General features: G+C 48.4%; 1 protein-coding gene across 1 annotated transcript in view; it reads right to left on the reverse strand.

Moving 5' to 3' along the window:
• The window catches only part of LOC119178498 (uncharacterized), a 257077-nt gene that overhangs the window by 32979 nt on the left and 196669 nt on the right, over positions 1-27429 (reverse strand). The window contains exon 5 of the mRNA XM_075870468.1: positions 21836-21884. Coding sequence (XP_075726583.1) covers positions 21836-21884 — 49 coding nt within the window. The remainder of the gene's footprint in view (positions 1-21835; positions 21885-27429) is intronic.

The raw sequence follows: 27429 nt of genomic DNA on the forward strand, positions 1-27429 counted from the left end.
ACCAGTGGTCCCTCTTGTGCAGCGTGCCAGCAAAAGAATTCTGGGACAAACCCCGGAGTTGTGACAGCTCACAGACAACATGGCGGCTCCCACCAGTTCTAGCGGGGCCAAGCCAACCAGTACGAATGAAACAACGGCATTTCATTGCACCTCATTGACACCTACCTTATTGATCATAATTGACATAATTTTCTTTAAAGAATCTATGCAATGGTTAGTGGTGAATTGTCGTTGATGAGCGTGACTAAGAAAAGACTGCTTTTAATACTCTCCAGGGTCTCTACAAATTCAAAGTACTATGTTTCGGCTTATCCTTGGCCGCAGCTGCTTTCTAATTAATGATGGACACAGTTCTTTTATGGCTGAAACAGAAGTCATGTCTCGCCTACTTGGACAATGTGGCAAACTTCGTGGACACGTTTAAACAGCACGTGAAGCATTTGCAGATGGTTCTTCAGGTGATTCTAACAGCTGAGCTTTTTGTAAAACCTGAAAAATACCATTTTGCCTATGAGAAACCCAAGTTTTTTATGATGCTGTGAGCTATTCTGGTATCCGTCCAGACCCGGTGAAAACAATAGCTGTAGCGGCATTTCCTGTGGCAGGAAGCAAACGCAATCTACTGCAATTTTTTGGGCAGTTGCGCATACTAAAGTTGCTTTGGCAGTTGTTTTTTTGAATTGCTGAACCTTTCAAAGAACTTACGAAAAAAGGTGTAATGTTTACTTGGGTCACGGTCAGCATCACGCGTTTTATACCCACTAAACCATCTCGAGGCTGCATCTGTACTCAGTCACTTTGCCGACAATGCAGCCACACACCTAAACAAGGATGGCAGCAACGTCTGACTTGGAGTACATTGGTCTAATAGCCAAGTAGCATAGAGCGTGTGCTAGTGCTAGTGCCTGTGCTAGTGAAACATTATCATCTGAATAGAGGAAATCCTCTGCAACAGAAAAGCAATGCTTAGTCGTTGTTTAGGCTTTTGCAAAGTTTCGGACCTACTTGTACGGGTTCCCACTAATAGTAGTTAGCGACCACCATTATCTGTGCTGTTTCACCGACCTATAATTTTCTTCGGGTTCATCTGGCATGGTGGAGGCTTCAGCTGCCAGAATTTGATGCGGTAATCATTCACAAATAAGGACGCGAACAAACCAACGCTGACGGTCTCTCACGTGCACCGGGCGGAAGTACTCACACTAACACTGAACAGGACAATACAATAGTTTCCTCTGTATCAACAACCAACCTGGCTCAAAACCAGCGGGACGACTTTGCAGTTATGCCTTCTCATTGACTATCTGCAAAGAGCCACTTTTCATCAAATTTTTGCACTCTCGCTGGCCTTCTTTTGTATCTGGGATTGAGTCCTCAACAGGAAAAAGTTTGACCATACGCAATGTACTCCTCAGCTATTGGCATCGACATCTCTTCGGGACAATTTACTACAGGCTTGTCACGACGAACCATCGTCTGAAGTTCATGACTACACGTGCACCTTCGAACAAATTTGCCGTTCCTATTATTGGCCATGTCTCGCGAATACAGTAAAGCACTACGTTCGCACATGTTTCTACTGCCAATGCCGTAAGACACTACCTGTCAGACGAGCGGGACTACTACAGCCTATAGCAACTCAGCAAGCACCATTTAATCAAATTGGCATCGGCTTGCTGTGTTTACTTCTGACGTCTTTGAACAAAACGCAGTGAATTGTGGTTGCCACTGATTACGTAGTCTAATACTTAGAAAGAAAGGTCTCTATCAAAGCTACCACAGCGGAAAAATCCATTTTTTGTCAACATCGTCCTACATGATGGAGCGTCAGCTGTCAGCTGTCAGCTGATCGTGGGACAGTTTTCACTGCAGAGATGCTACAGAAGATATTCAGAATAAGTGACCCAGAATATCTGAAAACACCTGGTTTTTCCTCCCTCCCCCAAATGAACGGCCTCGCTGAACGGCTGAACAAGAGCATTACACACATGCTGCAACTTTATGTGGCCATTCACCATAACTGTTGCGATGGTATCCTGCCTTACGTAACTTCACTTAGAATACTGCCATTCAAGAGATTGCAGGTTTCAATCCTTGTCGCTAAGTTCATGGTCTAGAGGTGACTAGAAAGCTTGACACAAGGCTCTTTCCCAAAAAACTGCGCATGTTGAACGCGGACTGTGCCCTGTTTACACGGAAGCTGTGCCTGATTCCGACTTTCCGACTTGACAAACTGCAGACGCACGCTGCTACAACCTTCGACATTGAGAGAGTACGTTAAAACCTGGAGATTAAGTCTCAGTGTGGACCGCCATTCGACAGTGGGGCCGCTCAGAAAAGTTACTGCGACGCTACTTCAGCCTGTTCAAAGTTCCACGCCGACAAAGTGACAAGAAGGTTCTCCCAGAAGACAATCGAAGACGTTCTCGTCGGCTTCCACGAAAGTGTTGCGGTGCATGTTTCAAGGCTCAAACCATATTACTCTAGTCGTCAATTAAACTTAGAGTTAGTTTTCCTACAATGAACACTCAGCTTCCTTCACTGCTTTACTCATCCTTATTGACATTTGTCTTGTGTCCTCTCCACATTCTTTATTTACTACTTCTGTGACAGCAATGTATTGTCGCGGGCATCGTTACGTCGCTGAAGGTCGAGATGACTTGCCCAAAAGGAAACTCTTTATTAGGCTAAACTGGTAGTCAGTAAAGAGAAGTTCAGATTACATTGATACATGGCGGCACAGATAGCTGCGAACAAAGCGTCGGCTATCGATATCGATCAACTGACAAGCGCGATGACGGGCATCGTCTTATATAAACACACACACACACACACACGCACATATATATATATGTGTAGATTACCAATCAAGAAGGGTGTAAGGCAGGGGGACACAATTTCCCCAATGCTATTTACCGCGTGCTTACAGGAGGTTTTCAGAAGCCTAGAATGGGAACAGTTAGGGATAAGTGTCAATGGAGAATACCTTAGTAACCTGCGCTTCGCCGATGACTTTGCATTGCTGAGTAACTCGGGGGACGAATCGCAACTCATGATTACGGAGTTAGACAAGGAGAGCAGAAAGGTGGGTCTTAAAATTAATCTGCAGAAAACGAAAGTAATGTACAACAACCTCGGCACGAAGCAGCGCTTCGAGATAGGTAATAGTGCACTTGAAGTTGTAAAAGACTATGTCTACTTAGGGCAGGTAATAACCGCAGAGCCGAACCACGAGATTGAAGTAACTAGAAGAATAAGAATGGGGTGGAGCACATTCGGCAAGCACTCTCAAATTATGACAGGTAGATTGCCACTATCCCTCAAGAGGAAGGTATACAACAGCTGTATCTTGCCGGTACTTAGCTACGGAGCAGAAACCTGGAGACTTACAAAGAGGGTTCAGCTTAAATTAAGGACGACGCAGCGAGTAATGGAAAGAAAAATGGTAGGTGTAACCTTAAGAGACAAGAAGAGAGCAGAGTGGATTAGAGAACAAACGGGGGTTCAGGATATCATAGCTGAAATCAAGGAGAAGAAATGGACATATGCAGGGCATGTACCACGTAGACAGGATAACCGCTGGTCATTAAGGGTAACTGACTGGATTGCCAGAAAAGGAAAGCGGGTTAGGGGGATACAGAAGGTTAGGTGGGCAGATGAGATTAAGAAGTTTGCGGGTATAAATTGGCAGCAGCAAGCACAGGACCGGGTTAACTGGCGTAACATGAGAGAGGCCTTTGTCCTGCAGTGGACGTAGTCAGGCTGATGATCTATATATATATATATATATATATATATATATATATATATATATATTGTTAAGGCGTTTAATAGCCGGTCCACAGCGAGCAAGCACAATGGCGACAGTAACGGCCAAGCACGGGCTGTCAGTGCGAGCGGCGTCCTTGTTGGGTAGCCCCACTAGAAGGTACTCAAGAGTTCGACCCATTTCATAGTTCGGAGGATTCGCTACAATTACCCCGGGGTCGAAGAGGGAGCCGCCTGGCGACCTAACAGCTTGTTATTATGAGCGGGTCATAATAAGCCTTCAGGCGCTCCACGTTGACGATGTCTCGCCCACGGCGGCGCATGTCCGAAGATTGTTCAACGGGTTCGATCAGATAGTTGACAGGTGAGGTGCGCTCGATGACACGGTAGGGGCCTTCGTATTTGGGACGTAGTTTGGAAGAGAGGCCAGCGGCAGAGGTCGGGATCGAGAGCCATACAAGCGCACCAGGAAGAAACTTGGGCTCAGAAGTGGTGCTGGCATCACAGATACTCTTCTGCCGCTCTTGCTCTTGCGTCGTAAAAGTCTTGGCAAGCTCGCGACACTCTTCAGCAAGCCTGGCTGTCTCGGAAATAGGTGTACACTCAGATGGATCCGGCGTGTACGGGAGTATCGTGTCCATGGTGTGCGACGGGTGCCTTCCGTACAGCAAGTAGAAAGGTGAAAAACCAGTCGTGCTCTGAGGGGCGGTGTTCTAGGCGTAGGTGACGAAGGGCAGTATATTATCCCAATTAGTGTGGTTGGCAGCGACGTACATAGAAAGCATGTCGCCGAGGGTGCGGTTAAAGCGTTCGGTGAGGCCATTCGTCTGTGGGTGGTAAGCAGTAGTTTTGCGGTGGACAGAATGGCACTTCGTCAGAATGGCTTCGACGACTTCCGACAAGAAGACACGGCCTCGATCGCTGAGAAGCTCTTGGGGTGGTCCGTGGCGCAGTATAAATCGATGCAGCAGGAAGGACGCAACATTGCGCGCAGAAGCCGCAGGGAGAGCGGCGGTTTCGGCGTATCGCGTTAAATGGTCAACGGCAACGATGGCCCAGCGGTTACCAGCCGACGTCAGAGGAAGTGGTCCATACAAATCGATACCTACGTTCCCAAAGGGACGGTCAGGGCAAGGTAACGGTTGTAGACTGGCGTGCGACATGTGAGCTGACGGTTTACGGCGTTGGCAAGTGAGGCAAGAGCGAACGAACTGCTGCACATAGCGGTACATCCCGCGCCAGAAGTAGCGTTGTCGAATGCGATGGTAGGTTTTGAATACCCCAGAGTGCGCGCATTGCGGATCAGAATAGAAGGATTCACATATCTCTGACCGCAGACTGCGGGGTATCACGAGTAACCACTGCCGGCCGTCGGCGTCGTAATTGTGTCGGTGTAGAAGGCCGTCACGAATGGCGAAATGGCGAGCTTGTCGACGCAATGCACGCGTGGATGGCGTTGCGGATGGATCAGAGAGCAAGTCGATCAGCGGGCTGATCCAATTGTCCTTTCGCTGTTTGGTAGCGATTATGTCAACGTCAATGGCAGAAACAGCAGCCGAGGATACTGAGCAGAGCACATCACCTTCAGGCAGAGGGGAGCGCGAGAGGGCGTCGGCATCAGCATGCTGGCGTCCATTGCGGTACAGCACGCGGATGTCGTAGTCTTGTAAACGAAGAGCCCAACGGGCGAGACGGCCTGAGGGATCCTTCAATGATGAAAGCCAGCATAGTGCATGATGGTCGGTGACGACATCGAATGGGCGACCATACAAATACGGATGAAACTTTGTAAGAGCCCAGACGATCGCCAGGCACTCTTTCTCCGTGACGGTGTAGTTTGTCTCAGCTCTCGTGAGCGTACGGCTTGCGTATGCTACGACATATTCAGGGAATCCGGGTTTGCGCTGCGCCAGGACAGCGCCGAGGCCTACACCGCTGGCATCTGTGTGCACCTCCGTCGGGGCCGTAGGGTCGTAGTGGCGTAGAATGGGAGGAGATGTCAACACATGGCGGAGCTTCGCGAACGCGTCGTCGCACTCAGACGACCACGAATTGAGGGACCCGTTACTTCCAAGGAGCTTCGTCAGCGGTGATATGACCGTGGCAAAGTTTCGTATGAAGCGTCGGAAGTACGAGCACAGGCCCACGAAACTACGCAGTTCTTTGACGGACGCAGGTTTGGGGAATTCGGCCACGGCCCGAAGCTTGGCTGGGTCAGGAAGAATGCCATCCTTGGACACGACGTACCCAAGGATGGTGAGTTGCCGTGGTGCGAAGCGGCACTTGTTCAGATTTAGTTGCAAGCCGGCGTTGCTGACACGTGCAAAAACTTCTTTCAGACGTTGGAGGTGCGTAGAGAAATCTGGAGCGAACACAACAACGTCATCGAGGTAACACAAGCACGTGTGCCATTTCAAGTTGCGCAGAACGGTGTCCATCATGCGCTCAAAGGTCGCAGGTGCATTACATAGACCAAACGGCATGACGTTGAATTCGTACAAGCCGTCGGGTGTGATGAACGCAGTCTTCGGTCGAGCGTCATCAGCCATGGGTACTTGCCAGTACCCCGAGCGCAGATCGAGAGAAGAAAAAAATTCGGCTCCGTGAAGGCTGTCAATTGCGTCATCGAAGCGCGGCAGTGGGTAAACATCCTTGCGAGTGATCTTATCGAGCCGTCTGTAGTCTACACAGAACCGCGCAGAACCATCTTTCTTCGCAACAAGAACAACAGGAGACGCCCATGGACTGTCCGAGGGCCGAATAACGTCGCGTCTGAGCATATCATCAACCTGCTCGTTAATTTCCCGACGTTCAGCAGGCGACACGCGGTAGGGACGTTGCCGTAATGGTGGATGGGCACCAGTGTCGATACGATGCGTAACAGCGGACGCACGACCGAGAGAACTTCGCCCGACATCGAAAGAAGAACGATATTCTCGCAACAGGTTCAGAAGCTGGGAACGCTGTACCGACGTGAGGTTGTCATCAATGCAAGGGCCAAATACATCAGGAGATGACGAATCAGAAGTGGAAACAGCACTGATGGTACGCAAATTGGGACAACGCGAGTCATCAGGTACGTCCAGGACTTGTGCGTTATCCACTGGTTCCACTCTGCCGAGACATTCCCCTCGAACCAAGGTAACAATGTACGGGGATGGGTTGGTCACGAAAATAGAGGCGTTTCCCTGGGTGATTTGCACGGTCGCGAAAGGTACTAGCAACCCTTTCCTTCGGCAAGCACGGTCGGATGGCGAAACGAGTGCAATTGTGTCGGAGAGTCCAGCGCAGTAGACAGATACACCCATCGTGGAGCTTGGAGGCACTATGGTATCGTCTTTCACGAGAATCTTGCTCACTTTCGAAGAACTGTCTTCCGGCGTCAAATGCGAGAAGGGGGAGAGTTCCATTTCGGCGGCGGCACAATGGATGACGGCGTCGTTGCGGGAGAGAAAATCCCACCCCAGGATGACGTCATGAGAGCATGCGGGAATGATGATGAATTGGGCGACATACAGAACGTCCTGAACGACAACGCGAGCTGTGCACCCTGCTGTAGGATGGATACGATGCAAACCGGCGGTACGAAGGGACAATCCAGAAATTGGCGTCGTCACTTTACGAAGCAAGCGGCAAAATTTTTCGTCCATAACGGATACTGCAGCTCCTGTGTCAATAAGAGCAGATGCGTAAACACCGTCCACAAGCACGTCAATGACATTAGATGGGCGGCTCTGAGGGCTTTCACAATGCGATAGCATCGCAGTCCTTGCCTCGGGGACTGCGACGACTAGTGTTCCCACTCGTGAGCAGCTGAACTTGGCCGCATGGGGGACGGGGAACGACGTCGTGGAGACGGTGACCTACGAGAAAATGAAGCTAGGCGAGTTGGCGTTGGCATAGACGGCGTTTCCTCGTGATAGGTACGCCTAATCTGGCCAGCAACAGGCGACGAGATATGGGGCGTCTGTACGCGAGTGCAATAACGTGCTACGTGGCCGGCGTAACCGCAGGCAAAGCAAATGGGCCGGTTGTCGGATGTGCGCCATCGGTTCGCCGGGGTAGGTCTTGTCCATGACGCAAGAGCCGATGGACGTAACGGTGGCTGGAAAGGCTGCAGGGTGTGCTGGAGCTGAGTCTGAGAGGTCACGTCAACATACGTAGCCGGCATACCCGCTGCAAAGGATGGAGGTCGTGCGGCAGCTTCGGCGTAAGTCAGTGGGGCGGGCGCTTGAACGACTGGAGGCGGCCTGGCGACCACTTGGGCGTAACTTGGGGGTACAGGAGCCGGAAGCTGTTGTGGGTGGTACGCAGGCATAACCTCCGCTATTTCCTGCTCAATCACTCGGCGGATTGGGGGGAAAATGGTAGTGGCCGATTGTTAAGCAGCCGGTGGGTGGGCGAAGGGCAGGAGAGAGAACTGCCGTGCGATTTCCTCACGTATGAAGGACTTGAGGTCTGCCAGCAGTGCCACCTGGTCACAGCTCGCCTCCAAGCCTGCAAGCCCTGCATCTCGTGGTGTGGAGCGACGGGTCATCGAACGCTGCCGGCGGAGCTCCTCGTAGCTCTGGCACAGCGTGATGACCTCAGCTACTGTGCCTGGGTTTTTGGCCAGCAGCATCGTGAAGGCATCTTAGGCAATGCCCTTCATGACGTTCTGGATCTTGTCTGATTCGGACATGCTGTCGTTGCATTTCTTGCATAGGTCCAAGACGTCTTCCATGTAGCTGGTGAATGATTCACCGGCCTGTTGAGCGCGTTCGCGTAAGCGCTGCTCGGCTTGCAGCTTACGAACGGCAGGGCGGCCAAAAACGTTGGTGATAGCGGTCTTAAAATCGGACCAGGTTGCGAGATCAGACGCGTGGTTGTTATACCACATGCCGGCCACACCCGCGAGGTAGAAAACCAGGTTGCCGAGTTTACCTGCCTCGTCCCAATGATTGGGGACGCTGACGCGTTCGTACATGACGAGCCAGTCCTCGACGTCGGTGCCATCCGCGCCGGTGAAGACAGGTGGGTCGCGGATGCAGGGGACACCGAAACATGGCGTCGGCGCAGGAGGAAGCGTTTGCTGGGCGGCGTCTTGTTGCATGGTTGAAGGCACGGTACGGGATCTAAGCTCCAAGGGCATCGAATGTGAACCGAAGATGTTTGAAGGGCACAGCACTCTCCACCAAAATGTTAAGGCGTTTAATAGCCGGTCCACAGCGAGCAAGCACAATGGCGACAGTAACGGCCAAGCACGGGCTCTCAGTGCGAGCGGCGTCCTTGTTGGGTAGCCCCACTAGAAGGTACTCAAGAGTTCGACCCATTTCATAGTTCGGAGGCTTCGCTACAATATATATATATATATACTCTGACGAAGGCCGTGCCACGGCCGAAACGTTAGTAAATACGATTTCCTTTTCAAATGTGCTATCTGCAAGTTCAATCAATATATATATATATATATATATATATATATATATATATATATATATATATATATTGTAGGCATCTATTATGCGTTTCATTGTCATCTAAACAGTGGTCAATCATAATCATCTTTGAACGTGCGCTTCATCTTCGGGTCCATTGCGCTTGTTCGTTCTCGAATTCCTGGCCAATAAACCTCGTTAACACCGAGTCGTGTTAATATATATATATATATATATATATATATATATATATATATATATATATATATATATAAATATATATATATTGTGGGCATTTCTTACTTACATCGTCATCATCCCTGCATGATCACAATCACCATCATAAGCTTGTCTCTTTGTCCTCATTGCCACTCTGGGTCATCATCATCGTCATCGTCTGTGTACTGGCTCTGCCCGTTCGTTTTGCGTGGTCTTTCCTCAAATAAACGCTGACGCAGCCAAGACTACCAAGACTTCATATGTGGTGGAGGTGGATTTTTGGTCCTCTGACCTCCCGCAGCCCGCTATACCCCCTGGAGCTTCGTTCAGGCCACCGCTTGTGCCCCACAGTCAGGCAACATGTCCCAGACCGAGCCTGCCGGCACTGATGCCATCAACCACGCACCGCCGCAAGCAGCCCCTTCTATTTACATACACGGACATCAGCGGGAACCCCCGCTCTTCGCTGGTCTTCGGGGAGAAGACGTAGAAGACTGGCTTGATGACTACGACCGCGTAAGTGCCGCTAATAGGTGGGACGAGGCCGCCATACTGCGTTACGTTCCTTTTTATCTGAACGGAGTCGCGAAGACATGGTATTTTAACCACGTCGTCGACTTACCCAACTGGGCTACTTTCCAGCTGCAGCGGCGACACGTCTTTGGTACACCAGACATTCCATCCGCCGTCGCGAGAAGGACACTCGATACTCGCCGACAACATCGCGGTGAATCGTACATTTCATACATCGAGGATGTCCTCGCGTGTCAATCAATCCATGCCGGAATCGGACAAAGTGCGCCATATATTGAAAGGCATTAGACCTGTTGCCTTTAATGGCCTCGCTGTGTAAAACCCGGCTAAGATCGCTGATGTCGTAACGACATGCCAGCGCCTTGATGCGCTGGACTCCGTTCGCCTTCAACCGGATATTGGCGACAACCAGTTCACGTCAGATGGCCATCTGCGTGACCTCATCCGGGATTATTATACGCGAAGAATTGCTGTCCTTGGGCTTCACACCTCCTACACCGCGACCTACACAGCCTTCGGGAATGTCCTTACGTGACATCATCAGGGAGGAAGTTACATCCATTACTGGCTCTGCGCCTGTACAGCTACCTGCTTCTCACCCCATATCCACGTACCCTCAAGTTGCTGCCATGCCTCCCAGCGACGCCCACGTAACATTGCCGCGTCCATCCTACGCGTCAGTTGCTGCCGCTCCCTCGGTGAACTACCATTCCGTGCCCCCTGACCCTTCGGCCCTCCTGACCGCGCTATCTCCAGGTGCCTCGAATGCCTTCTATTCCCCACCATGGCGCTCGTCTCGCCCTGTATGCTACTACTGTGGCTATCGTGGCCACGTATCTCGTTTCTGCTGAAAGCGCCAGCAAGATGAGCGTCCGAATGACGTGCGTGAACGGGATTTGTACACCGGGGCATCTTATCAAGGTCGGCGTTATTCGTCTCCCCCGCACCGGTCTCCATCTCCTCCTGCATCCACTGCACCACGAAACAGCCGAAACACGAGACGCCACTCGCCTTCGCCCTTCCGCCGTTCCACTTCTCCACTTCAGCCCGCCTCATTCACCTCTGATATTCATTCGGAAAAGTAAGTGATGCAGTTTGTGGAGGAAAACTGCATTCGGAATTGAAGCTGAAATTCCTCCATCAGGCCCGTGTAACATGGTTTCTGTGGAAGTGAAAGGAGTGCGAGTCGATGCTTTGGTGGACACAGGTGTGACATTGTCTGTGATACATGCTGATTTGTGTGAACATTTAAGGAAAGTAATGACGCCTTACGATGACCCCACGTTAGTTGCTGCCCAGGGGAACGTCATTCGCCCTTCCACGTTTTGTACTGTGCATGTTTTCTTCGATGGCATCCGCCATCATGTCCAGTTTGCTGTCCTGTCCCGCTGCTTTCACCAACTAATTTTAGGGTGGGAATTTTTATCATCTGCTTCCGCAGCGATTTGTTGTGGACAACGTGTCGTTCACTTTACTGGCACCGACTACATGTTTGACGACGACAATCAGAAGCCACTTCGTCTGGTCACTGCGAAATACATCGAACTACCGCCACTACAAGAGCGAATTGTCAGCATTACGTCCAATGACATCTATCACGGGGATGTATTGGTCTCACCGTCACCACTTTGCGTTCGCAAAGGTATAGTTCTTCCGTCTGGTGTCGTTCGTTTTTGCAATGACTGGGCACTTGCCACCGCTGTCCACTATACGCCGGAGCAGATCTTACTGCCCCAGGGCACTACTGTGGCCCGTGTTGCTGACTTCAAGCCTGTACTTGTCACGCCACTTCAGGTCATCGCATCCAAAGAACCTTGCCTCGGTGAGCATGTTTCTTCCTCCGCCTTTACCACCGCTATCAGCAGCGAATTGACATATTCACAGAGGCAGCAGCTGCTCGCATTGTTACAGAAACATGCAAATTCTTTCGACATTTGCTCGTCTAAGCTGGGCCGCACTAATACTACAGCACATCGAATTCAAACTGTTGGAATATCTATCGTACACCGCTGACCCTACCACGTGTCTCTAACTGAAAGAAAAATTATTGAAGAAAACGTTGCAGAAATGCTTAAACGGGAAGTCATCCGTCCCTCATCTAGCCCTTGGTCGTCTCCTATTGTTTTGGTTCATAAAAACGATGGCTCTGTGCGGTTTTGCGTGGACTACCGGGCGCTCAATAAGATCACACGCAAGGACGTGTACCCTATACCATGCATTGGCGAAACCCTTGATTCCCTACAAGGCGCGGAATTCTTTTCAAGCATCGACTTGCGTTCTGGGTACTGGCAGATCCCCATGCATGAAGACGATAAGGAGAAAACGGCATTCGCAACTCCGACGGGCTATATGAATTCATCGTGATGCCTTTCGGACTCTGCAACGCACCCGCGACTTTTGACCGCATGATAGATACCGTGCTGCGCGGCCTGAAATGGAAACGTTGCCTTTGCTACCTGGACGACATTATTATCTTTTCGTCAACGTTTCCTGAGCACCTAGAACGATTGGATCAAGTTTTGACGTGCCTTGCCGGCGGCGGGATACAAATAAACACTAAAAAATGGTCTTTCGCTAGGAAATCTCTCAAGGTCTTAAGACACGTCGTTAGCAAAGATGGCATCCGGCCCGACCTTGACAAGATTGCTGCAGTCCTTCACTTTCCGCGTCCCGAAAAACCAAAGGAGCTTCGCAGTTTCCTTGGCCTCGCCTCCTATTTTCGCTGGTTTATCCAGAACTTCGCTTCTATTGGTTTTCGATTACACCCACTACTTGATTCCAACGTCCCCTTTCTGTGGTCTCAAGAATGTCAAATGGCCTTCGACCTGTTGGAGCGGGCACTCACGTCTGAACCTCTGCACTGCCACTTTGACGAAGCCGCACCAACTACCCTCAATACCGACGCTAGCGGCCTTGGTATAGGAGCCGTTCTTCTACAACGCGACAAGTCTTCCCTAGAGAAAATTGTTGCATATGCCAGTCGCGTACTCACCCCTGCCGAAAAGAACTACACTATAACATAGCAACAGTGTTTGGCTGTGGTTTGGTTGGTCCAGAAGTTCCGTCCCTATCTTCACGGCCGTCACTTCACAATCGTTACGGACCACCATGCCTTATGCTGGCTTTCTACACTGAATATCTTGTCCGGACGCTTGGGTCGGTGGATACTACGCTTGCAGCAGTACGACTTCAGCATACCTTACATGTAAGCAGAAAACATCAAGACGCCGAAGCTTTATGTCGTTGCCTGCTTCCAACAACCCATATCAGCGTTGGTGAGAACTCAACCGCCAAATCTACCAAAGTTCATACGCTCGCATCAATAAGGCGACCCTCTTCGGACGACGAGCCAACATTTATCTCCTACCAGCTGTCCGATTCATACTGCAGACGCATGATGGACCACCTTTCGGGAGTTTTTCATCCACCCAACGCGCGCCTCCGTTGTCAACTCCTGCACTTTAAGCTAAACAATGGGGTTCTCTACCGCCACGTCTATCACCCTGACGGTCACCGCTGGGTTCCTGTACTGCCACGCTCTCTTCGACTTCAGGTGCTCGATGCCTTCCACGACGACTTCGCTGCTGGTCATCTTGTTTTAAAAAAACTCTTGACCACATTCGATGTCGTTATTACTGGTCTCGCCTTTCTTCTCGTGTAGCGCGGTACGTCGGCTCCTGCTACCCATGCCAGCGTCCTAAACTCCACCACGTCTGCACCTGCTGGACCTCTACAGCCACTACCGTGCCCTTTAGTGCCGTTCGATGTTGTAGGTTGTCACAGAACGAGCGCTCACAAATGGGGCGCCGCCAAATTTTCGCGACGAAACGCCGGAGTGACGCCGCGAGGTCAAAAGAAAAAGAAAAAAAGAAAACAAGCTCCCCGGGAGCGCGACTCTCTCCCCTCGGAAGCGTGGCTTCGCCGACGAACCTCCTCACTCCACATCGGCAGCCGAGCAAGCACTTGAAATTTCTAGAAGGAAAGAGGCGTGGTCATGCCGAGTTGAGTCATCCGTCGCGGAAGGCATTCGAACCGTCTCGCCCTCTCCCCAGCCTTTGCTGCGTATCGCGCCGACGAAATGACGAGAACCTTCTGGAATCTCGCGCGGAAGGTGTTTAATCAAGCAGCCGAGACGAGAGATCAAAAGAAGACGGAAGTTAGCGCCAGAGCGCGTAGGGATTCCGCCGTGTAGTCGGCAAAGGTTTTGTCCGTAGAGACAAAGCAGGAGAAGAAGATTATTTCCACCTGAGGGGTGACGACTCGAGCTACAGGCAAGAGTGTGTGTTTACCGCTATCGAGCGAAGGCGCGTGGCAACAGCTGCGTGTGTAATGCCGGCGTGTTTCCGGCGAAGAAGTTGAAGCTTGGAGAGTGGCCAATTGAAGACGCGAGGTTTCCTGGAAGAGAAACTTCGGCGAGGTTTTCTGAAAGAGAAACTTCGGGGGCAGCGGAACGACAACAACGCGGGACTTTGAGTGAGTGATTCTCAGAAGAGTATCATCCAGACTTTTGTTCCAAGAACTTTGGACTGAATAGGTTTTCTATCTCTTTAGTCTTTAAGTGTCTTGGTTGTTCAATGCATGCGACTGCATTGTAGTGCGTATTGTTGTCTGTGTCCGTTGTTTCGAGTGTGGCTGATTGTACTGTGTAGTACATTGTTTGATTGGTGACATATTGTATGCAACTATTGTGGAGTGTGCATTCTTGTGTAGTTTTTTCAATCTGCCATTATTGAGATTATAATTTTGTTTATCAACTCTCGGCTCTGACTTGTTCTTTGGGCCACAGCCGGCGTTCGTTGGCGCGCCAAAAAGGACCACTTCTAAGTTGTCCACGCTTTCGTGGTGCGGTTCGGGGGGCTGATACTTCGGCCCTTAGAATTAGCCCGGCGATCACCTCCCTAATTAACGGGACCTGCGTGACAATTAATCTGGCGTCCGTGACTAGGACTTTTTGATGCACAGTGTGTCCAAAGTATTGAGAAAGAGCCTCGAGTTGTTGATAGCGCTATCGGAACGATTTTGTGTGTTGTTCAGTGTTCTCGTGACCCAGTGCAGGGGAGTGTTCCGATAGACTGATTTAGGCAGATACTTTTTGCACGCGGCAAGCGTTTATTTGCAAGTTGCGAGACACAATGGATCTCGAAAAGTTAGTCGCTCTTGGTGAGAAGACGGGTCTTTTTGGCGCCGAACTACGGAAGTGGGTCACCCAGAAGGAAAAAGAAGAAAAAGAGAGGGCCAAAGAAGAAAAGGCAGCTGAGCTGGAAAAAGAAAGGCTGGCGGTCGGAAGAGCCAAAGCGGAAAAAGAAGCTGAGTTGGAGAGAGATAGGTTGGCAGCTGAAAGGGCGAGAGAAGAAAGAGAAGCAAAGAAGCGACAGCTGAAAGAAGAAAGAGAGGCAAAAGAGCGACAGCTGAAAGAAGAAAGAGAAGCGGAGATGGCTGAAAGGGAACGGCAGCGGCAGCACGAGATGGAACTCGAGCGGCTCCGTTTCAAACAGCGAAGTGAAACTCCCGGCCAAGCTAGAGTTGAAAGCAGCGAACGGGAAGATCATGGCTTCTGCTTGAACCCAAGCAAGCTGCTCGTAGCGTTTGATGAAAGGAAGGACGACCTTGACGCGTACCTTCACAGATTTGAGACGATTGCAAGGAGCCAGAATTGGCCGGAACATCAATAGGCAACTGCTTTGAGTACTTGCTTGAGTGGTGAAGCGCTCAGTGTGTACGGTAGGCTGACGCCGACCAATGCAGCCAACTACGCAAAGGTGAAAGCTGCTTTGCTGAAGCGATTTAGATTTACTGAGGAAGGATTCCGGGACAGATTTCGGACAGGAAAGCCAGCTGATGGTGAGACGGCTACGCAGTATGCCGCCCGACTTTGCCATTATTTCGACCGATGGATTGAACTTTTAGGGACAGCGCAGGAGTACGATGAACTTAGAGAGCTCCTAATTAGACAACAATTTCTTACTAGTTGCCACCCAAACCTGTCGCTGTACTTGAAAGAGAGGAAGGCTGAGTCACTTGAAGGAATGCTTGAATTGGCTGATCAATTCTTGGAAGCGCAAGGTGGAACTAATTTGGCTAAGGTCAAGAAGGAGTGCCCCGAAGATTAAAAAAATTCGGCACCCGAACAAAAGAAGCGTGCACCGGAGAGTGCTCCGCGATGTTTTCGCTGTAGCCGAGGGGGTCATCGCGCGAGCAACTCTCGTACTAACTTTACGAGCCCAACGGTAGTAAAATGTTTTAAGTGTGGTCAGACTGGGCACAAAGCAGACGCATGTCAAAACGGAGCGAGTCAAACTCACCAGGTATCCCGTGTGCAAGCGGCACCAAAATCCGGTAATATTGCCGTCACCGATGGATTTGTAGAGTTGAAAAATGGGGAGAAAATTCCTATTGTGGGTGCTTTAATGACAAAACAGCCAACCTGTGTTACGAAGGGAATGCCAACGCTGCCTGGAAAAGTTGCGGGCAAGATGATTACTGATTTAAGAGACACCGGTAGCTCCACGGTTATCGTGCGGAGAAATTTGGTACGAGAAAGTGAGTTGACAGGCAGAACAAACCGATTTGCCTAATTGACCGTATGGTTCGGATGCTTCCCGAAGCAGAAATTGAGGTTGAAACCCCGTACTTCAGCAGAAGGGTTACTCCTCTATGCATGACGAAGCCCCCGTACGACCTCGTCATCGGAAACATCGACGGGGCGCGAGAGCCGAACGAACCAGAACGATTGGGAGATGACCCTAAGATAGAGCCCTCGCCAACCCAGCGACCGAGAGATACAGTGGAGGAGCATTCCGTGACGGATCTCACTAGAGCCCAAGGTGAAGCCGCGGCGCAAGAGACAGCGAATGAGAAGATGATCGTGTTGAATGAGTCCACGTGCTGGGCAGCTGGACGTACGTCGGCACGACCAAAACCGACCGACAGTGTAAAGGTGACGGAGTCAGCCAGCCAGGCCCAATGCCGTGACATGAACAAGCTGGTAAATAAACAGACCGAACCCGTTGAACGTTATGACCCGTTAACGGTGTCGGAAGTGACAACGATGGCTAAGACGCCGCCTAAGATACCGTCATTGGAAAGGGCTCGCCGAAAAAGAACGTGGACACACAAGAATAGATCGAACGAGCACCGCAAGAAAGGGCCCAAGCACCGCTCAAAGTACACAGGATAAGCGCTGAGGTCGAATCAGAATGTGTTTGGCAGTGCTGAGTGCCATATGTTGTGTTAATGTTGTGTTATCCTGTGTCACAAGTGTCGAAGTGTTTGCGCTGTGATGTGATGTATAGTACTGTACAATTGTTTTAATGAGAGAACTTTGTACATTTGTATTGTTGGGAATGTGTGGTGGAGTGTTGTACTCATGTGCCTGTGGTTATATTTCATGTGTTGTGTAATTGAATTACAATGTACAATTGTATTGAGTGATCTATTGTGAATGTGACGTGTCATGAGCGACGGACTATGTTACAGTCTTTGAGTGTGTGGGGACTGTTCGCGCTCGTTTGTGCGGTTTTGAATATTACGAGATAATATTCTCAAAGTGGGGGGCAGTGTCACAGAACGAGTGCTCAAAAAGGACGCGCCGCCAAATTCTTGCGACGAAACACCGGAGTGACGCCGCGAGGTCAAAAGAAAAAAAAAGAAAACAAGCTCCCCGGGAGCGCGACTTTCTCCCCTCGGAAGCGTGGCTTCGCCGACGAACCTCCTCACCCCACATCGGCGGCCGAGCAAGCACTCGAAATTTCTAGAAGAAAAGAGGCGTGGTCATGCCGAGTTGAGTGATCCGTCACCGAGAGCATTCGAACCGTCTCGCCCTCTCCCCAGTCTTCGCTGCGTATCGCGCCGACGAAATGACGAGAACCTTCTGGAATTTCGCGCGGAAGGTATTTAATCGAGCAGCAGAGACGAGAGATAAGGAGAAGGTGGAAGTTAGCGCGAGAGCGCGTAGGGATTCCGTCGTGTAGTCGGCGAAGGTTTTGTCTGTAGAGACAAAGCAGGAGAAGAAGATGGTTTTCACCTGAGGGATGACGGCTCGAGCTACAGGCAAGAGTGTGTGTTTACCGCTATCGAGCGAAGGCGCGTGGCAACAGCTGCGTGTGTGAAGCCGACGTGTTTCCGGCGAAGAAGTTGAAGCTTGGAGAGTGGCCAATTGAAGACGCGAGGTTTCCTGGAAGAGAAACTTCGGCGAGGTTTCCTGGAAGAGAAACTTCGGGGGCAGCGGAACGACAACAACGCGGGACTTTGAGTGAGTGATTCTCGGAAGAGTATCATCCAGACTTTTGTTCCAAGAACTTTGGACTGAATAGGTTTTCTAACTCTTTAGTCTTTAAGTGTCTTGGTTGTTCAATGCATGCGACTGCATTGTATGCGTATTGTTGTCCGTGTCCGTTGTTTCGAGTGTGGCTGATTGTACTGTGTAGTACGTTGTTTGATTGGTGACATATTGTATGCAACTATTGTGGAGTGTGCATTCTTGTGTATTGTTTTCGATCTGCCGTTATTGAGAATATATTTTTGTTTATCAACTCTCGGCTCTGACTTGTTCTTTGGGCCACAGCCGGCGTCCGCTGGCGCGCCAAAAAGGACCACTTCTAAATTGTCCACGATTTCGTGGTGCGGTTCGGGGGGCTGATACTTCGGCCCTTGGAATTAGCCCGGCGATCTCCTCCCTAATTAACGGGACCAGTGTGACATAGGTGTTGACCTTTACGGGACTCTACCCGTCACATCTGCTGGCAAACGATGGATAGTGACCGCCGTGGACCACCTGACACGCTACGCTGAGACTTCCTCTGTTATTACAGGCTCAGCTGTGGAAGTTGCAGACTTTATTCTTCACGCAATAATACTGCATCATGGGGCTCCTCGTGTACTGCTTAGTGACCGCGACAAAGTGTTTCTATCACAAATGGTAAATGAAGTACTGCGCGCTTCTGGAACTACTCACAAGACAGCTCCAAGCTACCACCCTCAGACAAATGGTCTCACAGAAAGATTTCACCAAACCCTTGCTGACATAATAGCCGTTTACGTCCAACCCGACCACAAAAACTAGGATATTCTTTTACCATTCCTGGCATTCGCTTACAACACCGCCGTTCAGCGAACAACTTGCTACTCACCGTTTTACCTCATGTACGGACGCACCCCGACTACCTTTCTTGAAGTCTCTTTCTTTACCAGCCATGGGAAGTCATGTCAGTCTTCTAGCGAAGAATACATTTCCCACCTGGCCAAATCTCGCCATCAGGCTCGCATCAATACTGAAGCGAGACAGCACGAGCGGAAGATCATCTATGATGAATCCCACCGCGTTGTGTCTTTCCAACCAGGTGACGAGGTGCTGCTTTTGACACCTATTCGCACTCCTGGTTTTCGTGACAAATTCCAACCGCGCTTCATCGGGCCATACATTGTTTTAGAACAGACTTCGCCAGTTAATTATCGTGTCACTCTACTCGTCGCCCCAACAGATAAGTGCTACCGCAGCACAGAGATTGTCCACATTTGTCGCATGAAACCTTTCACGCGACGTTCCCCGTCACGTTCACTTATGGCGGCCAGGGTGTCCGCTTCCAAGTAAGGGGAATTAGTGTGGGCATTTGTTACTTACATCGTCATCATCTCTGCATGATCACAATCACCATCATAAGCTTGTCTCTTTGTGCTCAATGCCACTCTGGGTCATCATCATCGTCATCGTCTGTGTACTGGCTCTGCCCGTTTGTTTTGCGAGGTTTTTCCTCAAATAAACGCTGACGCAGCCAAGACTACCAAGATTTCATTATATATATATATATATATATATATATATATATATATATATATATATATATATATGTATAATCATATATTGATGTGTGTACTGGTGGACCAAAACGACGATAAGGAAATTTGGCGGACACCAGGTGGTGGAGCTCTGGCTGATCGAGGATAAAGAAGGTGATCTTGCCGCTCGGCAGCTGAAAGTCCATTTTCTTATCACATGTCACCGAATCAAAAATCAAAGAAAAAACTGCTTCGATATTTTATTCAGAAAATTAGGAATATCACTTAATACTCCCAATATTTTGTCTTTTGGGGCCATTTTATTGGGACATAGCGACAGGAACATCTGCGGGGCTCTCTGCGAATTCATATATAACACAAGAAGATTACCTTGCTGAGTCAGCCATCAGCTCTCGAATTTTACTAGTCACACTACCACTTATTATTTAGCTGATACACTGCAATGATTCAACTTTCAGGAGAATTTCATTTAACGATTCCACCACAGATATTCAACAAATTCTATTATTTCTCCCCCCCTTTTTTTCTTTTTTTAGGATTGCGCCAATTTAATTTCACAGTCAAAACACAGTAATCATATTCCCCTAATCTAGAAAATCTATAGGTATTTACTTGCATTAACCACCGGCTTCTTGGCCAATCCCCCTTAGTGGGTGAAAGCCACAAAAGAAAGGAACAAGCAAGCAAGCAAGCTGAGAGTTACTATCAACGTTTATCTGGCTTTGGTTCGCGCTCTACCACGACCAAATATATATATATATATATATATATATTATCCATTATTTCAGTGCTACAGCTAGCGGTGCCGTATGTTCCAGGAGAGTCTGTAATGTTCCCGTTGTGGGCGCGTATTGGCATCGGAAGTTTGTGCGATTATCTCGATGCTTTTTTAATGAATGGGCGTGGATGCACAAGGCAGTACATTTACGTGTAATGCGGTGATAAAAAACTTGAGAAAGAAGCGTGGCAATATTCGATTTGCATCACGACACAATTTAACGTATATCGTTATTGATAATCTGGTGACCTGTTTTCTTTCTTACTACGCTTTACTCGTAATCAGCGTCGAGGTGATTCATTTCAGAGTGAGGAAATAAGGTCGCGTGTCACTCTCTATAAGACATCCACTGTGGATTCTACCGGCTAAGAAGTGAAGGAAGAAGAAAACGTTGTTCCTGGCCTGAATCTGCAGAAGTCATCAGCTCAAACGACCTTCCAACCGACCAATTGACATAAACTCCTGGCTGTCTGGATTTCGTTCGTGACAATATAGTCATACCTCATTCACAATTGTAATATAATCCATCCAGCAGATATAGGCATTTCATTGGGCGCCCTTGAGTCTGTGCATTATAGGTCATATTGAACGGAAAAGAATCAGTGTGAAATCTTTTTTATGAATTTCCAGTTTACGATTTTGTGTGGCGCATTGTTCAGACGACTAATTAGGTGACATGTGTCTTCTGCCTCTTCATGGCAGTGGTAAAAGTTTTTTTGTTGTTAGTCTTTACATAAAACAAACATTTAAGAGGCTTGGCAGGTGCTCTGAGCTGTTTGTGCTTTGCTCGACAGTGAATGCTACAGCGGCCCGGCTTGACGCATGCCGACAAAGTTTTTTGAGAACCTTGCCGACGACAAACAGAGAACCTGCTTGACTTCAGTGATTGCCTGGTATCGCACTACAGTTCACCAATACGCCAAAAATACTACTGATATTTCTCGGCACACTTTCAGAACAGCGCCCCCGTGCCGGCTAGTCGGTCTAATGAAGGCTAACAGTGATTTGTAAGATACACGTAAGTGATTTGCCGGTGACATACACATGCTACTTTTGAAACAATACATCCATTCTTTCTCGTTAGGCAGCTCAAGTGTTACTGCGGCCGTCCATTTTAAACTCAATCAGAAAAATACCAAATCACAAAAACAGATTATGTTTTAGAAAAGTACTTCCATAAAAAGCGTTGTGTCAGCAACAGTACCAAATTACAAAAACAGATGACGTTTTAGAAACGTACTTCTGTAACAAGCGTCGTGTCAGCAAGGTAGGTGGAGAATGTTCAGACCTTTTAAAATTGCTAACGCATTTCTTTTTTACTTACCGTACCAATGTTACACATACTGCCACGGGGTAGGTAGACTGCTGTTGTTCTGAAAAAAAGCAGACACGCACACTCAGGCTTGATAAAAGTGTTAAGGTGGGCTGGTTTCTACTTTATTTTGATGCATTAGGCGCAAAAAAGCACACAACGAACGAAAAAAAGCAACAACTACGACGAGCGCGGAATGTCTAACATAGGTTTCTGGCAAATCGTACATATATTTATTCTCTCCGACGCAGATGACGTACGTCATCAACTGTTCAGGCATAGGCAGGGTATTTTTTTTTATCGGTGAGCTCTAGAGATGGCACGTTTACGCAACTCTTCCCCAGATAGGAAATGCGCTTTGAATCTCTTGTTTCGTCAATGATCCGCGTTTTGCTCTTCTTAAAGGGAACCTTCAACACTTTTCAAGGCATCGTTTTTTGACAAGTTTCACATGTAAGTTGTAAAGACTGAAAGCAGAGTTGATTAATTCAGCAAAAATTACATTGACAGGGGCTCTCAATTCAAAGTTCATGAGCCTACAAAATTTTAAAGACAGTAAAATGTACTCCAGCCCTAAACTCGGTTTTTTCGTGGTCACCTAGTGTAGGAATTTAAAACTGTGAATTAGGGAAAACTTGCGTGCCATGTTGCCTCTTATGTTCAACATATTCGCAACGCCATTGCGTTGATAGCAATTTGATGCTTGAAGAGTAGGAAACGAGAAAGCTTGCGAACGCTTCCATGACGTTTGGAAGTTTTAGTTATCTTACTTGTCGCGATGGCGTCGGTATCAACGTCCTTACTTCCTTATAGGAGTATTCATATGTGAGGCAACTTTAAAGAAGAACTGCGGTGCATTTTCGACCATACTGAAATAAGGCAGTTTTCTAATAGTATTGACACTCCTAAAAAAGCTAGGGGGTTCATTTTGCCGAGGCACTCGTGAATACTTTTGTTGAGGCAATAAAGCACTAGTAAAAACAAAAACCAAAACAGAGAGCTGCTCCGTCGTCCACGGTGGGTATCGATTGATGTCACGAGAATCGGTTGTTGATGACGTCACAAGATCTGCTACACTACACCATGGCTGGCCAGGGTGTAAACATAGCTTACATGCCAATGTATGATATATGTATCTTCTGACGCGCGAAAAGCAGGTCGGCGATGTTATGCGTCGCAAAATCAAGCTGTGCCGCTCGTATGAACCAGTGACAAGTTCAGCGATGATTGCAGCTGATATCTGAACGTGGAAGCATCGCTTTTTTGTTTCTACCCGCCGGCACTTCAAGCATCTGACATTCCTTGAGTCGACTTCCTCGTTTCTCAATATTGTAAGACCCGACGTCATAAACTGCTAACACGCTGTATGGAGCTCATAAAACTGAACTGTGTTTACGTTGTCGTCTCCTCATAGAAGAAAGAGCGCTGCATCTGTCTGCTAGGAAAGGCTGGGTTTTCGAAGAAAGAGTAGGCCTTGACATCATGTATACAAGGCGGCCAGCATTTAAAAGCATGATTGCAGAATCAGCTACCAATTTTAATATTTATTTTCTAAAAAAACTAAATGACTTGTGGTTGTATAATCTGGCACATATCATGAAAGAAAACACATGTTCAAAGTTTTATTGAAATCGGTGCATACAGAAAAAACGCTGTAGTTCCCCTTGAATAAGTTAGGGAGGATGCATGTGCGCACTCCATCCCTCAGGCTCACGAAAACGTGCACATGAAGGCTCCCTAAAATAACAGCGCATAAAGCGTCACCCGGCACGTTTCCCCCAGCTTTGTGGCACTGGACCAATGACGCTGCACTTTTCGAGTTTAGACAAAAAGATAGCTGTAGTCTCTTCCGCGTTCAGTAGAAGGCATGCGAAAGAAAATGCAACACAACAATAATCCTTATTATGATACAATGATGTGGTTACATCTAACGTTACATTTATCAAATCTTACACTTGTGTCATCTATCATCATTTTCGCTCAGAAAAGTTCTGATTAGCGCCTCTACGTGTTGTTGCGGTCAATACGGATGTGATTGATTGATTTATATGGGGGGTTTTACGTCCCAAAACCACCATATGATTATGAGAGACGCCGTAGTGGAGGGCTGCGGTAATTTCGACCACCTGGGGTTCTTTAACGTGCACCCAAATCTGAGCACACGGGCCTACCACATTTCCGCCTCCATCGGAAATGCAGCTGCCGCAGCCAGGATTCGATCCCGCGACCTTCGGCTCAGCAGCCGTGTACCTTAGCCACTAGACAACTGCGGTGGGGCGCTGTGGAAAATGTGGCGGGGCGCTTTAGATGTAGGCGCTTTAGAAAAAGTGCTGGAGGGCCCCTTTAAAGACGGAAGTGTTAAGAAACCCAAAAAATAAATCTTGGCGGATTTCACTAAAACTGTAAAGGTACACTTCAAAATGTTTTTTGTCACAGAAGTTTTTTATTTTGTTCACATGCTTTCTTATGCTATCGTTTATGCATCCCGCAGTTTCACAACGTAATTTTCCGCATGTGATGGAATTTCATACTTCACTCCTTCGGCACGAAAACAAAAGGCGCCTTTACTTTGTGCCACAGACATGTTGTGTCCCTGCCATAAGGTCAGTCATTCTGCATAGCTTCGACAGCTTGTTCGGTATTGCATTGAAAACACGGTAGCTCGTGTGCTTAGATTTGGGTGTATGTAAAGATCTCGAGGTGGTCAAAATTGCCGGAGTCCTCCACTACGGCGTCTGTCATATTCCTGTGTTGGTTTTCGCGCGTTTAACCTCACATATCAACCAATAAATCTAGAAAATACGGTCGTATTGTCAGCTTTTTAAGGCCAAAGTTATGTCCTACATACGCTTGTGCAGAGGATAACATCTGCGTCCGACGGTATAAATATGCGTGCTATTTTACAATCGGAGTTGCTGAATGGCCAGCATTCCTCGTCGTCATTTGTGTTCTGCCTGTCATGTATTTTTGGCACTTAGCTGATATTCAAGAAAATTTTGAAGAACTGTGCAATGCCAGCACATCATCGTTGTTTGCAAGAAATCCACAAGCTGTGCCGATGTCTTCTGGCATTTTTGCTTTACGTGATGTAGGTGCTATACACGGGTTCATCACCCCGCCACGTGGGAGCACGTTGGTTCATCACGCGTCTGCAGATTCTCGTTCGATGCTATCACTTGATTGCTGAGAGAGTGTAAGGGAGAGTGTCCCTTACGTCTTAAGGCCGGTTCATGCTAGCGGCAAGCATGCCTCACCGTTTGACGTTTCTTATGTGATGAAGAAAAAGATGAGAAAGGTGAGCCCTGTAACTCTCTGCATCAGAGTTCGACACCTCAACAGTAGTTCACGAAGGGTGTGGGTAAGGAGTAATTAAAAGAATAGGGTTAAATGTATAGAGATAAAGGGGGGGGGAGAAGAGAACGTGGCGTAGGGACAGCAACACCCAGAACCAAGGAGAAGATAGGAAAGATGGACATGGTCGCGAGAGTCCAAGGACGAGGCACCACTCAGCGAGAGCTCTTGTCGGCGGCTGAAGATGGCGAAGGGCAAGCCAGTCGGCCAAGGGCTGCACTGTCGGCGGAGATTGGGGGGGGGGTACAACCGGTCAGTCCGAAATCCAGAGAGCAAGGCCCTGCCGTTTGACATTTCCCGTTCTCAGAAAGCTGGCCACAGTTGTTTCCTCCACGCACATCTACCGTTCTTTGTCATACGATAAATAAGTTGAAGACTCACTTTTTCGCCGCTTCTCGTTTCCCAGAGAGACGTAGCCAATGAGTGGTGGAACAGCAACATCGGTTGGGCGCATCGTCTGCCTTCGGCTTTCCGTGTCCTCTGCGTCATCTGTGCGACGCTTGGAGCTGCTTCCTTCCTCTTTTGTGGTTTTCACGTCATAAGTGTACATGTCGTGCGCTTTTTGCGAAACTTCGTTCTAGAATTTATTAGAGCATTTCAGCCTGTCCAATATCTAAACACAAGCACAGCGTAAAATCAGATAACGCGTCCTTAATATGGCGCCCCGACAAGTGGCGCAAACTATCCTTGGTGATGAACAACTAACAAACGAGTAATATGCTCTCCGAGATTGCGGTCTTGTGAGCTCTCTGAGGTTTTGATATGCTCTCCCACAACTTGTGATATAATTCACTTCAAGACGCTTCTGCTTGAGCAAAAAAAAGCCCAAAATTGCACCGGAATATAGTGCTAAGAAGCAGGTAACTGAAGGCCGCAGCTATAGCGTAACACAACATTTCTTGGAACGCAATCGGTAACGTTAAAAGTAGGGCAGCAGGTTTTAATACTTTATCCCAAAAGGAAAGTGTTTTATGCTGGGGTCTGCTATGGCTCTTCTGACGTAGTTTTGTCACATGTGTGAGTTTCAACATATATACGAGCACACTGCAAAGAAAAAACAAGAAGAAAAAGATCTCTTGCTCGACGTCAGTAAACACACACACACACACAGATATATATATATATATATATATATATATATATATATATATATATATATATATATACATATATATAAGTATATATATATATATATATATATATATATATATATATATATATATATATATATATATATATATATATATATATTGCCACGCTGTATTGGTGGCAGAAGACGAGAGTGAAGAAAAGAATGGCTGCTGTGGCTGAGTAAATGGTCGTCCACTTCGAGTGCCTGTCTATCGTTTCCTCTCGCGACAGACTGGTGGAGGTGCTGGGTACTGTACTGCAACGTCTTATGCTTGCTGGTTCTGAACCAGAAGCAACCACCTCCAGTGCACCAGAGTCTGCTGATATCCATCGCAGCAGCCGCCGCCTTCAAGGACTACAACCACCGTACGGCCCCTTGGCAAGTTCCGTGAGGACAATGTTTGCAACGTCCGCAACCCAAACCGAGCATAACCCATTCGCTAGCGTTCCCTGTGTCATCAACACGCCTCGCACACCCAACCCAATAAATGGTGATGCCGGTGAGGATGTCGAAGACTGGCTTGACCATTTCGACCGGGTCGCTGCCATCAGTGACTGGGACAATTTCCGTAAGTTGAGGTACGTGTATATCTCCCACTTAGACGCGGCAAGAGTGTGGTACGAGAACCACGAAACATCATTCACAAGTTGGCAGGAATTCCATCGCCAGCTTCGCGAGGCGTTCAGTAACCCCAAACGGGAAGAGAGAACGGAGCAGGCACTTTGTTTACGGTTTCAAATGCCGTACGAGAGCTTCACCATGTTTGTCGAAGAGATGTCGCAATTATTTCGACGGGTTGACCGTCACAAGCCAGAAAACAAGAAAGTGCGCCTGCTAAGGCGAGGCGTAAAGAAGCAACTTTTCGTGGGCCTCGTCCGCAACCTTTCTACGACTGTGTCGGAGTTTTTACATTAGGCCACATTTATGGAGCGCAAGCTTCGGCAGTGGTTGTCGCAGTATGAGCGTCAGACCGCCATGTCCGCTGCGTGCTCGCTTGTACCAGGAGGTGATAACAGAGAGGTCCTCCCAGAACTCATAAGGCAAGTTGTGCGCGAAGAACGTCGGAAATTTCATGCAGCGTCCCCTCTCAGTAGCGCTGCTCTTACGGACGTATTTCGTACCG

This window comes from Rhipicephalus microplus, chromosome 1 (genome assembly GCF_043290135.1).
Source record: "Rhipicephalus microplus isolate Deutch F79 chromosome 1, USDA_Rmic, whole genome shotgun sequence".
NCBI classification, from domain to species: domain Eukaryota; kingdom Metazoa; phylum Arthropoda; class Arachnida; order Ixodida; family Ixodidae; genus Rhipicephalus; species Rhipicephalus microplus.